The sequence below is a fragment of the Ammospiza nelsoni genome, chromosome 1 (genome assembly GCF_027579445.1).
Source record: "Ammospiza nelsoni isolate bAmmNel1 chromosome 1, bAmmNel1.pri, whole genome shotgun sequence".
Lineage (NCBI taxonomy): Eukaryota > Metazoa > Chordata > Aves > Passeriformes > Passerellidae > Ammospiza > Ammospiza nelsoni.
The window spans coordinates 96,472,268-96,488,455 of record NC_080633.1 but is presented as its reverse complement, the minus strand read 5'-3'; the positions used below and the strand labels follow the sequence as shown (position 1 = coordinate 96,488,455).

The 16,188-nt window shown below is 37.2% G+C and overlaps 1 protein-coding gene across 2 annotated transcripts in view; it reads right to left on the bottom strand.

The window, feature by feature from the left end:
- Positions 1-16,188, bottom strand: part of NETO1 (neuropilin and tolloid like 1) — a 62,767-nt gene that overhangs the window by 4,733 nt on the left and 41,846 nt on the right. For both annotated transcript variants that reach the window (XM_059475297.1, XM_059475305.1), the window contains exons 7-8: positions 11,937-12,165; positions 1,108-1,221 (exon numbers count right to left, since the gene is read on the bottom strand). In XM_059475297.1, coding sequence (XP_059331280.1) covers positions 1,108-1,221; positions 11,937-12,165 — 343 coding nt within the window. The remainder of the gene's footprint in view (positions 1-1,107; positions 1,222-11,936; positions 12,166-16,188) is intronic.

The window sequence follows — 16,188 nt, the reverse complement described above, 5'->3', positions numbered from 1 at the left end:
CAAACCTCCTTTCTGTAGTCAGAAAAACAAGAGAGGATAAATGCACAAGACCTGATAAAAGATACTTGACGAAGGAAAGACAAAAATCATTCTGGAAATTGCAGAGTGATGAAAGTTTTCTGTTTTCCTCTATTGTTAAGAACTAGAGAATGAATAATAATTTCCCAATTGTCTGTTAATTTTCTTTGAAGAATATTTAGCTATGCCACAGTTTAGCTGTGTTCTTTTGAAGTGTACGTTTTCATTTGTGTTTTACCCTATTTCACTGCTTGTCAGGATTCTACAGGCTTCAGTAGATTTATGGGCTGACTGCTAATCCACTTCATTCTGAATTTTTTTCTTGATTGGTTCCTAAATTTGGCATATCCCATGCTTTCAGGAACAAATCTTCAGTAGGGGGGAGACAGGGGGATACAAGACAGAAGTGAACTCTCTCCCTAGCCTGCAATGTAAGTTTGCTAAGCTCTTTTCCCTGAAGACAGCACAGATGCTGTTTTGGAGCTTGTTTGTGTGGTTTTTGTAACAGAACCACAGAAATATTTAGAAATCATGGATAGGAACATCACTCCCTGCCTATGAAATAAAAATTACATCTGATTCCCAGATGTAGTATTTACAAGCTTGTTCCTTGCACTTCAATTTCACAAGATTATAGGTAGATTTGGTTGCTTTCTTACAGTGTTAATTCCACCTTCCTTTATAAGACTACTATTATGGGCATAGCATGCAGCTAAAAGACACCTGCTACTCATATATTACTCCACTACAAAGGCAAATATGTCAAAAGAACCAAAAGATTACATTTAATTATACTTTAGGTTGTATGGAAAGCAGGGACCAAGTGATCAGAAAGCCTCCTAGAAGTGCATAAACAGACAGCAGGACATAACCAATGCAACATCAGAGAAAAAAAATATGAAAACACTGAAAGTAAAATCCACTGGCATTTTTTTACCTTCCTTCATTTTCTCTATTGCTTAATGTATGGTCTCTCTGAATCACTCTTCTGAGCTTTCACCCATTTGGCACATACTTAACAAGAAACTGAAGATTATATGCTGTATCTCATGCAGTGCAAATGCCAACTTTTTCAATTCTACATGTTACCTTTGCAGTGGTTTTCATCCCAGGGATACACACAGTTCTGGAGTCCATTGCAGACCAGTGTATTATTTATACACATATTACTGTGGCAAAAGAATGTGTTGGCTTCACAAGGGGCTAAAAATGAGAAAAATGACAATGGATATTAAATTAGCAAACCATTCAGCTCTCCTCTACAAAGACATCTAGGAGCGGACATGTATTCTATAATAGGACAAAGCTATACAGCATATATTCCTTGTGCATATTAATTATTTGACATGCAACATGGAGAGCAGTCAAGCCATAAACTCTTTTATTGTTCTGTGGCAGGAAGCTCGCAGTTTTGCCAAAAATGACTGAACCTTCCCCTAGTATGACTCTTTTGGATGTAGCAGGTTGGATTCTAAACATTGTTAGGAAGTCACCAATGTGTTATCAACAGTTTAACCACAGATCCAAAACATATCACCCTATGGGCTGCTATGAAAAGAGTTAACTGTATCCCAGACTGATCCAATGAGTGACAGATAACATCTTCTAAATTTTTTGCTGAAACCTCAATTTTATAAGAAAACTTTTGTGACTCAAACAAGATATGTACTTGATGGCACATATCAATGGTGTCTGACCAGCTATACACAGAGAAAGTAAAATTATTTAAAAAACCTTTTAATCATAAAAAAGGCTATTCTTCCATGGCCCGGAAGAATCATGCAGATTAAAGTTGCAGGAAAATGGTTTTACTGATGGCTCTGTTTTATTACTATGAAGAAATTGCCTGAAAACCTTTGGAAGGTACTGAAGATGCTGCTAAACTGTGGTGTTTATGGAAGTATTGGGAGATCGTTAGGTGTTGGGGCTGAGAAGCTATTGCTCCAAAAGTGCATAATATAGTAGAGATAAATTACTCCTCATATCTCTTCTTTAAAAGAGAAAGACTTCCATAACTTAGAAGAGCTACAAACTTTGTCAGTGTAAATTGTCAAAAATTAACTCCTTATGTATTTATTTTTTTATTTCAAGCAACCCAAAAGTGTTATTATAATTATTTTTAAGGGAGAGATAAATAATAAACTAAGACCCCTAGCTAATCAGAAAGCAGCTATGATGCTCCTATCACAGTATTACTGAAACTTCGAGTTTGATACTTCACGGAAATTGTTCTCCTCTGCAACTTTAGAAGCAGTTCCTATGACAACATAAACGCATAGCAGAGAGAATGATTTAGTGGCTTGCAAATGAAGGACAGCACAAAGGATTTGTATGACTCAATAGATCATGTCAATAAATCTACTTACCAATAAGTGTTTAAGATATCCATAACTGGCATATTTGGAGCAGTTATGGTGTGTTAAGCAAAGAATAAATGCCATAAAAATCAAAAAGCACACCCCAAACATGTAACCCCTCACTCAGATAAAACACTATATATACAATCTATCTCTTAGCCAGAAGACATCAAGCAGCCTGTCCACTGTTCAATTTTTGTTTTTAAATCTGGGATACCATCTCTTGAAGTGCAGGGAGTCTGGTCACATTTTAAGTTTGTTACAGAAAGGATTCTACTTTTATGCTGGGCAGATCAGAAGAGCACATGTGAATATTAGAAAGGGAGGATATTTAGGGACAGTCCTTATCTATCTGTTGCTGTCATTTGGGGACAATGAAGGCTGAGCCTGGAGGATGCTGTGCCACATCCTGATGTGACACATCACGTAGATAACACATCAAAGGCATAATCGTCCTTTCACGCTCTGGCTGCAATCCCTGTTACCAGGCAAGGTGAGGATCTTTTAGGATGTTTCCCACATGCAGGAACAGTCTCACTGCCTACTCTGAGTAAAAAGAAGTGAGAAACCTAAGAAGATCTAAAGAGGCATGCATTCAAAATACAAAGTGTATCCAAAAAAAGACTCAAATATCAAACAGAGAAACTTCACAAAGTGACACAGGAAAAATGGGGAAATATTAAAAACCAAAAGCAAACAAACAATCATTTGCAGGATTAATATAGGTTATACGATGAAGCCCACAAAAAAAACAAACAAACAACCAACAAGAAAACAAACACAAAAAACCCCAACCAAAATGCCACAAAACATTCCAAGTGGAATGAAGGATCTTAGAAATGAAGTCAGAAGGACAGAGTGCTGTTTGAATTCAGAAGCATAGTGGTGATAAGTAGAAAAGAAGAACTAAAAGAAGGCAGCAAGGAAGTGAAAATAACACAAAGAAAGAGAGGCATCTACAGGGAAAAAAAAAAGTGTCAAATGGTTATTTTATTCTGCACTAAAAGAAATAGTGAGATTTTCTATCAAATGAAAAAAAAATTAGAAAATTTTTCACAGATGAGAGAAAAATAAAGAGCAATTAAAAAAGACCTTTTTTCAGATTTAAGAAGGAATAATTCTGCAAATAGGTGACAGGGATCTCTGGAAATGAAAAGCAAGAGAAAGGAGGAAAAAAGAATGGAAATTTAAGTTTTCTGAAATTGTGCTATTGAATGATGGAGAAAAAAAATAGTATGTGAATAAATGTCAAAACAAGATGAATAGTGAAGCAAAGCAATTTCAGAACATTACAGCAAACTTAGCATGAGAGAAACTCAAATGTAAAATTCAGAAAACTAATGACAAACAGCCCCCCCTTGTTCATGTTTGTAAAATAAAAATAGCCAGGTTCTCTCTATGGTCCCATGAACGCAGAGTGATTTAACTGGACAAGAAGTCAATATGTTTTCCCTATTCTAATTAAGGTATTTTGTTGAAATGAATGAAAGCATAAAGGGTAGCTGAAAACTTGTCAGTCCTGTTATACATTGGAAAAATTTGCTTTCTTGCCCAAAAAAAAAGGCTCAGCAAAGGAGTCTTGGGATGCTACATCAAGGACATTCTAGTAATACAAAAAAGATAAATGAACTGATGGAAAACTAGATTCTTTCACAACAAGATGGATCTGGTCCTGATGCAGTCTTAAAGCTGTTACAGAATCCAGCATGACAGTGGAATCAAGCAGTATGTGACAGCAAGCTTGTAGATGTTTTCACAAAAGGAAACTACTGCTATCATTAACTTCAACTAGATAAAGCAGCACAAACCTCTCCACACACCAGAAGCCGTCCTCTATCACTCCATGGTCTCACCCATCACTATATAAATGCCCTTTATAGAGGAGAGCAGGAATGCAGAGAGCTCATCCAGGTGAGGAGCCAAGTGACTTTTTGGTCATGATCAGTGGAAAGCCCAGTGGAAAGCTACCAACTTTATACTTAGTGTCTGGACTACTTGATGAGGAACAAGCAGTCAATGAAACCTTCAGGCAGCTGGAAGAAGCCTCACAATCACAGGCCCTGGTCCTAATGGGGATTTGAACCACGTAAAATCTGTAGAGGGCAACACAGCCGGGTACAAGCAAGCCAGGAAGTTTCCAGAGTGCATCGATAACTTCCTGACACAGCTAATCAAAGAGTTGATGAGAGCAGCTCTGCTGTTCCTCATACTTTTGTTAAACAAGAATCATTTGGGAAGGTGAATGTCAGGAGCATGAGATGATGGAGTTTGGGATGCTTCAAAGACGGAACAAACCAAAAAGCACAGTCATAATTCTGGGCCTCAGAAGAGCAAAAGTTCACTGTTGAGGGGTATGGGGGGACAAATGCCATGGGAGGTGGTCCTGGAAAGATACAAGTTCAAGGAGAGTTGGTTGATTCTGCAAGATCACCTCCTCCGAGCTCAGCAGTTGAATATCTGGAGTGCCCAAAAATCAGGTGAAGGTTGCAGTAATCCTGCATGGATGGACTATGATCAAGTCAATAACTTGAGCTTAGTCAATAACTTTGACTAAGCTCAAAGTTAGAAAGGATACATATAAGTGGTGGCAGTAGGGCAGCATGATCCCAGCAGAAATATGACTTCTCTGAGTGGAAGGAGCTAAGGTTAAGGAAGGTTCAATCAACTGGACAGACATGAACTCCTGGGTCCTAATATGGTTCCCCCAGTAGGTGACTCACATCACTGAGAAGCCACTCTTGGCTATCTCTGAAAAGTCCTGCTGACTGAAACCTCAATGGGCTGGGTAAACTGGATCTTCAAGCAGATTAACAAAGGGAAATGTCTGTGCCTTGGGAGGAATGAATTCATGCACCAGTATGTGCTGGGGACTGACCAACTAGAAAGCAAGCTTGCAGAAAATGTTCTGGTATGCAATAAGGTCACCTTGAAAATCACCTTGAGCCAGCAATGTGCCCTTGTGGCCCAGAAGGCCACCACCGTCCTGGGCTGCATTAAAAGCAGAATTGTCAGCAGGCCAAGAGGTTTGATGCTTCCCTTCTATTTAGCACTGGAGAGACAACATCTGCAGTGTTGTGTCAGGTTCTGGGCTCCTCTGCACACGGGGGACAGAGATGCCTGCAGTGAGCCCAGCAAGAGGCCATGAAGGCCTTTAAAGGCTTGAGATATTGGAGGTGAGAGGAGAGGCTGAGAAAGCTGGGACTGTTTCGAGCAGGCTCTTGTCAATACATCCAAACACCCGCTGGGAGGGAGTGAAGAACACAGAGCCAGGCTCTTCTCAGCAATGCCCAGTGACAAGACAGAAAGCAGTGAGCACTAAAGGAAATATAGAAAATTCCCTTTAAATGCAAGAACTAACTTTTACTTTGAGGCTGGTCAAACAGTGTGCAATAGCTGGTTTGCCAAGTGAGGTTGTGGTGTTTCCATCACTGAAGATATTCAAAACCCAGCTGGGCACAGCCCTGAGTCACATGCTGTAGCTGACCCTGATTAGAGCAAAAGGATTGGACTAGACCATATCCTGGAGTCCCTTCCATCCCTTCCATGGCTCTTAAAAAACCCCTGATTATATTTAGATCAAAAGTAACAGCTGGGAACACACAATTGTATTATTTCTCCTGTGCCTCAAAGCTGCCTTGAGTCAAGCTCTACCAAGGTACTGGCCTAGAAGTGAGATAGCATACTCAGCACAATGAATAATTAATAATAATTGTAACACAACTGAGAAAATTAGAACTACACATATAATTCAACTTGATATATTTTGATAAGGTCTCTAATAAATTCTTTGATTTTTACAGGACTAAAATACTATATTCTAAATTAAATCAATAATTAAAGAAAAATTTTATTAAAAGCTCTCTTTCTAGTTTATAATTTAAACAATAATTAATTTTATATAAAATGTTTTTATAAAATCATATATACAATATTAAAAATACTAAACATTTGCATTCCGCATTATTTTTAATGAAAATATTTTCTTTTTATGGCTGTGTGTGCTATATGTAAGAGTACCTTGTATCTTAATATTCAAACAAATTTTATAGTTCTTGAATTCATTGTATATGCAACATTTCCTGCTTTGCAACAGCGCTATTTACACTGAACACAAGATGGTGCTCTCATCCTAGAAGATATATAAGCATGTTAACAGGAATAGATATGCTATACTGGTCTTTTTCAGGTATAGGAAATGTTTAAAAACCCCAACTGTAACGATAACAACCCTCTCTCTGTTACTGAGAATGTAAATGTGTTCTGTTTCTAGTACATCTGAACATATGTAAAAAAGTTCTGTTTCTAGAACAAATTAGGAGATACTTATATTATTTGTATTTCCAGAAGGTTTCCACCACAGTATTCAAAAAAAGCTTCTCTTTGGTATTTGAAGGTTACTGCTTTCAAAATTCTTAAAAATTAAACCAATGTAGTAGCCTATATTTTCTTACTGTAGGAAGGTTTTAGAAATACAGGTGCCCATAATCTACACTTTTTAATTTATTAAAAAACCTTAATATTGTAATCCCGAATAGCCCTAAGAGAGAGAAATATAAAGTGTATTAATAGTTCTTCCATACAGTTCATTTCAGTATAGAAATTAAATATTCCATGTTATTAATAATTATTATACCATTGAGATATTATTACATAAGTAACAAAACACACTATCTCTGTGCATTAAGAATCATTTTGTTGGGCATTGCAGGATACTCTGGATATCAACTGCAGTCATGGACAGGCCAAAATATTCTTACAAGATGGAGCTAAAAGCAGATCTGTTATGTTATGGAACTGGTGTGCAGCCTGGCTGCTCCTCTTCAGTGCAACGCTTTCTTGAGTGCATTTCTCACTATTTCTCAGCACCATCCACAGTTAGTGCAGCTCCTTTGCTTCCAGGGTGAGAACTAGCTGAGCCAGCCAGCTTGGGTGCCTATGCTGTACTTCATTGAACTCTGTGGATTTACCCTTTGAGCCTGTTTCAAGGCAGGGATTTCAGGCCAGGATGGGATAATCTTAGACAAATGTCCTACCCTACTTGTTATTTTTAGGCCTATCTCTCTCCCTCCTTTCTCCCTTTCCTTTCTTGTCATAATATTTTTGAAAGGTCTTGCTTCCTCCTAAGGGTGAATGGGAAAACTCTGAAATCTTAACAATGGTTAGATGTGAGAAACATTTTACACTGAAGTTGTTGGAAATTTCACACCTACTCCTCCTCTCCTCAAGATAGCTCATTGCCTCATGCTCTGCACACACGAATTCTTTACGTACAGATCATTTGGATTTTCCCATTGTTCTTTAATGAAAAATAAGACTTTCCTCCATAAGAGAAGGAAAATTTAAATTCTTCAGATGTTCCTTGAATCATCTTTGAAACAGAAGTTGCCTATCAGTCTCTTCAAGGAAAAATATTTATTGAGAGACAGTTTCACTTGCTTTATTAAAATAATAAAATTATTAAGATTGTTATAGGATTGTGCAATACAATAATTTGCCACTAATAAAAAAAAAAAAAGGCTTGTTAAAATACAGCTATGAGAAACTTGAAAATGAGATGGACTTAATACTGATGCTTTCTCAGTCACTTTCAGATAGCTCTGTGAAAGATAAATGTAACTTTTATGGGTAGTTACTATCATATACAGATCAATAATCTAGTCTTTCAAAAACACCAATGTGTGGTTTCATGGGTTTTTGTTCAGGATTTTCTTTTTGATATACAAACTCACCAGAGAATGGCAGGTCAGGAGCCTGTGCTCAGAGCTCCAACCTGTGTTCTGTTAATACACTCTGGGCACCATAAAGAATTATTTTGTTCAGGGTCAGAGAGTCACTGGGATGCTTAGCCAGTGAGGGTTTTTCACTAGAGATAGCTGCAAATAGCACAGAAGGGAAGAAAATCACAGATGAGTGCTCACCAGTAACAAGACAATCCCAATGGTTTCCTTTTAAAATATTAGTGTGGAAGCAGAGAGCAAAACCAGCAAAGTTGCAATCTGTTTACATGCCTAAGTCCTTGCAAAAAGAAACTGCTTCTCCACAGGTTGCACTAAACAACTTGCCGTTCCCTTTTTCAGTACTTAGCTTTGTCACAAAAACACAGTCCCTAGCGCTGCATACCTGCAGTCCCTCTTCCCCATTAAAGAACTGCCCATGCTGGGTGATCCTCTTCAAGTCCGTCAACAAGAACTTAAGTGCTGTTCCTTGATCAAACTGGACACTACTCTTCTAAGCATGGCCTTGGACTTCTGTCCAAATATGAGTTTTGTTCATAGCAATAAAATAAGAATGATAGAACTTGTGCTTCATTAGGAAAGTTGCATATGACAGGGCTCTAAAGAAAGACTTTGAGCTCAACGGGACAATAAGGAAGGAATGAAGTCTTTCTGGTCGGGGGTTTCTGGTGCAGGGTTTTGGGCACAAAAGTCGTGCTACCAAAGGGCAGTCAGAGGTGAGAAAGTGAATATCTTGTCTGCTGTGCATACAGAGGGTTCTTCTCTTATGCCATATGCCCTGGTTCTACAAATCTGCTTTTAGGCTAAAGCGTAGGTGTGTCTGCTGAGGAGCAGCTCTTTGAAGAAGCTGTAGGTGTAGCATGTCTGTCATTAATCAGGCTGGAGATCACTCTTCAATCATGGAAAATGAAATGAACATTTAGTCAGTGGGTGGGAAAACAAAGACTCATTTTTTAAGTCTTCTTATCAGATGAACAGACACCTACTGATTATACCAGATTTTTGTTTACCTTTTACTGATTCTTATATTAATTTGCTGGATATTTAAAAACTAGTGTAATACTGAATCCCATGCACAAAAATATGATCATGGTTAGAAGATACCTTAAAAAATAAAAAAGTAAGGACACAAGGAGTCAAACCCCAAAATGACAGTTGGAATAGTTAATAATGCTGACCATGAAATATCAGAGCATCACTATAAATTATCATCTATTAAGAATTAATCAGTTATTAAGAGTTACTTAGAGCTCAACTACTATTTTGACAATGATGAGAATCATTCCTGATTTTCTGGTGCAGGAAATTTAACAACCTCATGCATTGTATGCCTTTCCTTCAGACATATTTACAACACTGCTGCTCTGAAAGCATCACCGTGAGAAGTTTGGGAACTTATAAGAGCACTTTTTAGATGCCAACAAAAAATGCATACATATTTTAAATGGATTTGGAACACCCTGATTGAAACATATAAAAAAAAATCATAGAAGAAATCTCTTTAAGATCTCTCTGTTCTGCACAAATGTCAAGTCCCCAGGAAATGGGTCTGTAACTGGAATAAACACTGAATAGACTTACACTGAAAGAAAACAATGCTCAGGCTTAGTAGCTTGTTTCCACAAGATACCACTTCCAGTACACAGAGCCTTGTGTAAGGGAAAACTCAGAGTCTCAACAGCCTAACTCCACAATGAGAACTATAGGAGAAACAGATCACAACACCTCCAGGTCATTCCCACAGGAACAGAAAATACTTTGTCACTCTTTACCATGCGCGTTACTGCAACATAAATGTAATCTTCTATTTTATTCTTTTCTCAGCTCTATATAAACAAAATAGATTTTTTTCCTCTTTCTTTGTCCCTGAAGAGACGCACAGGTGTCTGTTCCCTGATGCACATCTCCCTGAATGAGGTCTGGCATTCCTTCTCTTCCATGCAGATGATCTAATTATTCCCACACGCTGCTGAAAGGCGCTGCAGTTTACATGCCATGAGCTGTGTCTCAGTGTGTCTCACTGACATCTGTTCTAGCCAGCTCCTGACAGCCAGCACCAGTGTGTGGCATAGGGCAGCACTTAGGGACAACTGACAAGACACAGAAAATACCATCTGCATCACCTTTAAATCTTTAAAGGTAATTCCCAGCATTAAAATCACAGATGCAGTATCTTCTACTATTTATGAGCAGGCTATGTAGACATATTTCAAAATATTATTTAGCCTTTAATAAATTTTCTGCTTTTAGTGAGCAATGACTCTTCAGAGCAAATTTACAGAAAGCACATTATGTTAGTATTTCGAATTTTTCAGTCAGAATATTTTTCACTATAAACTATCACCTGCTTACAAGAAAGGAGTAGCTTATAAGATGTAGTATGTCAGGTAAATATATTAGGAATATTGTAAGAGAAAAAAATGCCACATTTTTCCTTATTATCCTTTAAAATATGAGAGCTTTGCAAACATACACTTATTCAAACCTTCAGTTCAAGTTAGTCATCATAGTGCTTCATTCTCCAGCTTTTTATATGCCGTGAACCTCCAGTGTCTATGCAGTTGTTTCTAAGGTAACAGATCAAGATGCCTTGTGAAAAAAATGAATCAGATCTTGAATATTCAAGACATCTCCAGTTGCAGAAATGAGAAAAGGGCAATATATCTCAACCAAGGGTTCTCAATGTCTTTTAGACCCCAGCCTGGTTTGCAGGCAAGAACAATATAATCCACCCTAAGGCTTTGAGTGTGAGAGTACAGTGGTGCATGCAGTTTCAGGCATGTAAAATGTCAGAAATTTTTTAATCAGAGCCATAATTAAGGAATTACGGAGGCTGTTCTCAACAGAGACTCGTTGCCTCATTGCAGGGTACACACACATAGAATACAGATGAAGAATGTGTTTGGTGGGTTGAGCCTTCATTCCAACCACTGACAGTCACAAAGAAATCTTTCTTTCTGTCAGACACACGATACACAAACCAAAAACACATAAAAATTAACACGAACCAGCACGTGAAAATAAATGCACCTTTCTAAAGAGGCCAAATATGTATTATTCCTATCAAAGGAAACAAATAGATATCTCTCACAGGGCTTTCACAGGATTATCTGGGTCAATAGTTTTCAGTGATTGGAGCTATTGGGTTTTGTTGAGGGATTTTTGTGATTTGATTGTTTCTTTTCTTAAACTGGCTAGAACTACATTTTGTTTCTTTTACAGGTTATATTGCTTATTATCTGAGTCCAGATGTCATATAAAATATTAACACAAGTAAGGCACATGAAGAGAATATTAACCAAAATATGAAAGGATTTTAGAAAGCTTTTGTTGCCACAAAAAAAAACCCTAAACTCTTTGCTTAACAATATCTGACACATATGTTCACTGCTATACGCACACACCCACTACTTGTGCTAAAATAATCATAAGGTATTCTTCAAATGCATATCATAATGAGATCTAAAAAACCAAATTCAGAGAAAATGATCTGACTTGATAAAAACTTTCAGAGTTATATTATTTTCCATCTTGTGTAAGGAAAAACTTTCATGTAGCTTGAGGATCAGACAAAAGTCACAGTTATATGACTGGACAGGTCATGACCACTTGTACCTGCTTTCTTGGTTTTGAATCTTGTGGTCTGTCTGCTGCATTAAAAAATATTACTCACTACAAATGCTTGGAATAAGAACTGGTTAAATATTTATATAGCTTGTTTGGCAACATACTTCAGTGTCTGCTCTGCATGAAGAAAATATTAACAGATTTTGGGACTTGTATCATTGAACAAACTGAAAGGAAGATGCATTGATTAGGGTCTTACGTTCTTGGAAAGATGTGAAGAGCATCTGGAATCGGCTGTTTCGACTGCCTTCATCTGCCCACATGCGGATTACACCCAGGCCTGTCCTCAGCATCACATCATTAGCAACTGTGCTGCAAAACTTTGCCTTCAAATCCTCCACCGAGCTGCTTCCGTCATACACTGCTACAAAATTCCTTTTGCATTCGTTGGAATTCTGCATCTCGTAGTCCAAAAATCGCAAATAGATCTATAAATCAATCAAACAACAAAGGGAACATGTACAGACATTTGAGAATGACTGAAAAAACATTAAGCAACTTTGCTCTACATTTGAAGGAGAAAGAGTACATAGCAATTCACTCAAAATAATTTTTCTGGAGCTGGTGATCCGCAGGGCACTTCTTCAGAAGGCCATTAATATGCAAACTGAACACTGTTTCTACTTCCTGGTATTTTGTCTTGCTTCCAAGTAGAATGTCTGAGAAGATCTAGATATTTCTTTGTTCTTACCTACAGTAAGGTCCTAATTTGCAAATACATACTTTTTTTTTCAGAACTGTGTGCAATGATTCTTCAAGCTGAAGGATAGATAAGCTAGAAATTTCTTCTTTTACTGCTTGGCACAGTATTGCTCTATTACATGACTGACATGTGAAATAATAAGGCAAATCATTGCTGCTCCCTCCCCAGAGTCAATGTGTCATCTTATAAGTTTCTGCTACACTGATTCAGGAAGTGAGAATCTAAGAGCCAGGCAAAACTCCATCGTTAATCTTTTTAGGTTTCCTCAAGGATCTGGCCACCATCTCAGCTCTTTTAAACAAAGCATTATGGTATACATTTTATAATTTAAGTGGATTGAAATCAAGCATATTTTGTGTAAACTCCTAGAAACTTATGTCTCTTGCATACAAGTTAATTGTCTCACAATGTAAAAGATACACTGCCCTTTGCAAAGAATTCTTTAAAACTACCTAAAAAGAAACAGGGGTGAGCATAAAAGACTATTATTTCATATTCAAGTGTATAAGGACTTTAGGGTAAACCACCAATTTTAAAAGCAATTGATTATAAAAGCAACATCAAATATTCAATTCACAGAGAAGTACTATTTTCAATAGATACATGATACATAATCAAGCTGCCAAGGGTACTCCTCAGATTTCAAGAGAATGATACAGAAAGGTGAATTAGGCCAGAAATTGTATAAAAAGTCAATAAGCATACACAGCATAGAGCTGTATGCATCTTCACTTGAAAAAATTACTAAAAAAAGAAGCTTCACTGTATTAGACATCGAATATACTTATTTCCAAACAATTTTATTGACTTTAGTTATTTTTCATATGCAAAAAACAAATGTTTTATAAGCTCCTCTGCTTTTGCAGAAAGTTCACAAGCAGTGCATATCCTAGTAGCAACAAGCCTCATAATTTCACCTCATTAATATATTAAAACTCTTATGGCTTAAGAATTATATGCTCTCAAGCAGTCTGCTACAGTTTAATAATAGCCCAGATTTTTTAATGGGCCTTTTCAGGTATTTTATTATTGTATATTTTCATTCCTTGTTATGCTTTGCATAAATGTCCCTCTGAAAAAAATAGCTGTGACAAATTTTAACTAGCCAATGAAATTAGGTATACCAACAGCACTTTTTTTTTCCTTAATCTGTTACTCTTACAGTGATTCTTACTCATATTCCATCATTTCCATCTTCCAGAAAAGTTCAGAGGAATATATTTCAATTAAAGTGCAGATAAGTCTACTTTACTTTCCCCATGTATCCTGGAGTTTGCATACCATAAATTAAGGAATCTGCTTGTGCTAGTCTCTACAAAATGGAGCAACTAACAGAGATGCACAAAGACGTAGGGAGATGGAAATATCTTATATCAAGGTATAGTCTTTACAGTGTTTTTCACTTCAATTACTGTTTGTTCAGTAAAACAGTGAAATGATACACACTACTGTGCTGAGAGAGAAAGATCCCACATGGGGGAATCTCACAAGGGAGAGGGAGGTATGGGAATAGACAGGGTCATGATACCAACACCCAGCAACTGACCAAATTTGGGAACACCAGAGAGCTGCTTCTGTGTCCCAGACACCAGATCCTCCTTCTCAAGGAGGGGTGCAACAGGTACTGCGCAACCCTGGCGCCAGCCTCTCGTGGGCAGCTGCTGAGACAGCCCAGAGTACATCTCTGCATCACTCAGGGAAATAAGTGTGCCCCTTGCTTTTCTTTTCTCACTTAAGTGAAGCACTCTGCTTCAGACAGGTGTACCAGTGCCTGCCAGCCTTGTCACAGGTAATGCAATGAAATTTTCCTGCAATGATTATAGGCAGTATTGCATACATATGACTGTTTCCCAGGAAGAGAAATGAGTCAGATAGATTATTCTCAAAGAACAGAGGGCTTGCAACATGCTTTGTCATGAATCATTACTTTACTGTCTGCATATGCCTATCATATGTACACCATTTATATTTATATGCCATATATATATATATATATATATGTATATGATAGACCACAAAGTTATACTGCAATGTAACACATCACATTTTTGTCTATTCCCCTCTTCAGGGAAGCTCATATTTACTCCAGCAAAAAATATTACATTAATCTGACAGCAGAAAAATGATAAAACTATACCTACTGGGTGAAAGGCCTTGCACACTTGTTCACATGTTCTCTATTTCTATCCTGTTGCCTTTTATATATGCATTTATATGTACAATTGCATGTGCATATATATAAGCACATGTATTTCTTTTAAAGGGTATCCCATTTCAGCATGGAGATGTAATTTTTATGAGTTTTCATTCTTACAAGAAATGTGTGCTAATCCTCACTGCGGTTACAAAATATCAGCTCTCCCAGCAATTTCCAGCATTCATCAATTATTCCTGATCTGTTCAAAAACACTGTTCATATAGCAGCACAGATAAAATCTTATTTCTATGGGCTTATCATTTGACATTCTTTAGTTTCTGGAGGCATACCAGCCTTATAAAATAGTAAAGCATTTCTTAGAGTAGCAGTCATAAATACTGAAAAGAAATCAAGAGAGCATTTTGTTTTGAGTCTTCCAGGGGAAGAAGCCAAAACCTTCCATTTTTCCCAAGCCTGAATTCTGCTGTCAGTCATACCTGTTCATCCCTCTGTGTGGGAAATTCAGCCAACACCGTAACGTATATAGACCTGATAGGAAATGGAACCACTAGAAAGAAATATTTGACTTAGAAATATATGTCTAGCCTGTAGAAGAAAGATGCCACTTTCTCCAGTGCCATGAAGTTTCATTAATTAGAGAAAATAAGCTACTGATATTCTGAGGTGAGTTGGAGCTTCATTTTCATTGTCTTTGGAGATGACCCCTCCTAGTACTTTATATAAAATATTGAGGACTTTGTACAGCTCACCCTGAAATCAGGGGGTATATTTCAATCTATTTTTTTGAATCAGACCTTTAGCTTAAGACTGCAGTGTATTTTTAAAAGCTGGAAACTGATTACACAAACTGACAACCTGATATTGGATCAGATTTTATTTTAAAGAGCTGGAATAATTTAATTGCATCTGCACGCCTCTGCCAACTTGTATGGTTTCATTGCTATATATTTGCCATTGTTCCTGTCACTGGCTGTAAGACCCACACTGGCAGAAGAAAATGACTAATAAGAAATTGAGTTCCCCAGGGAAAGAATAAAACTGATTATATGACAAACTCTTATTTAATGCAAAATGTTCCCTGTACATAGCTTTTTTGAAATCAGAGAAATATTCTCATTGTTTTTGCTGATATGTGGATTTCACTAAAACAAATGGATCAGAAAGTGAGAGAAAAATTATCAATATTACTGGTTATTTCATTTACAGAGTTCTTAGCCATTACTTCTACCATCAGTGGATAAGAAACTTTGTTCCCCTGAAAGAAAATGAACTAAACCAAAAGTCACAGACTCAAACACCACCATCTGCCTTCATTAAGCATTTTTTCATTGATGCCAATAGAAGCTTTTGGAATGAGCATTTCCATAGATACTGACACGTTATATTAGCATAGTCGAGGCATTCTTGCTGAAGAGAACATTTTATTTGAAAGAAGCATAACTGCCATATCTTCTTCTTTCACATTTTTGCTGCAAAGTTTTAATAAGACATTTTTGTCAAGTCATCAGCTCCACATTACTTAGGAGAGGGGGCTGCTCAAGTATTAGATTAACTGAGTTTTGAGATGTCACTGCAAATGCCAATGTCATT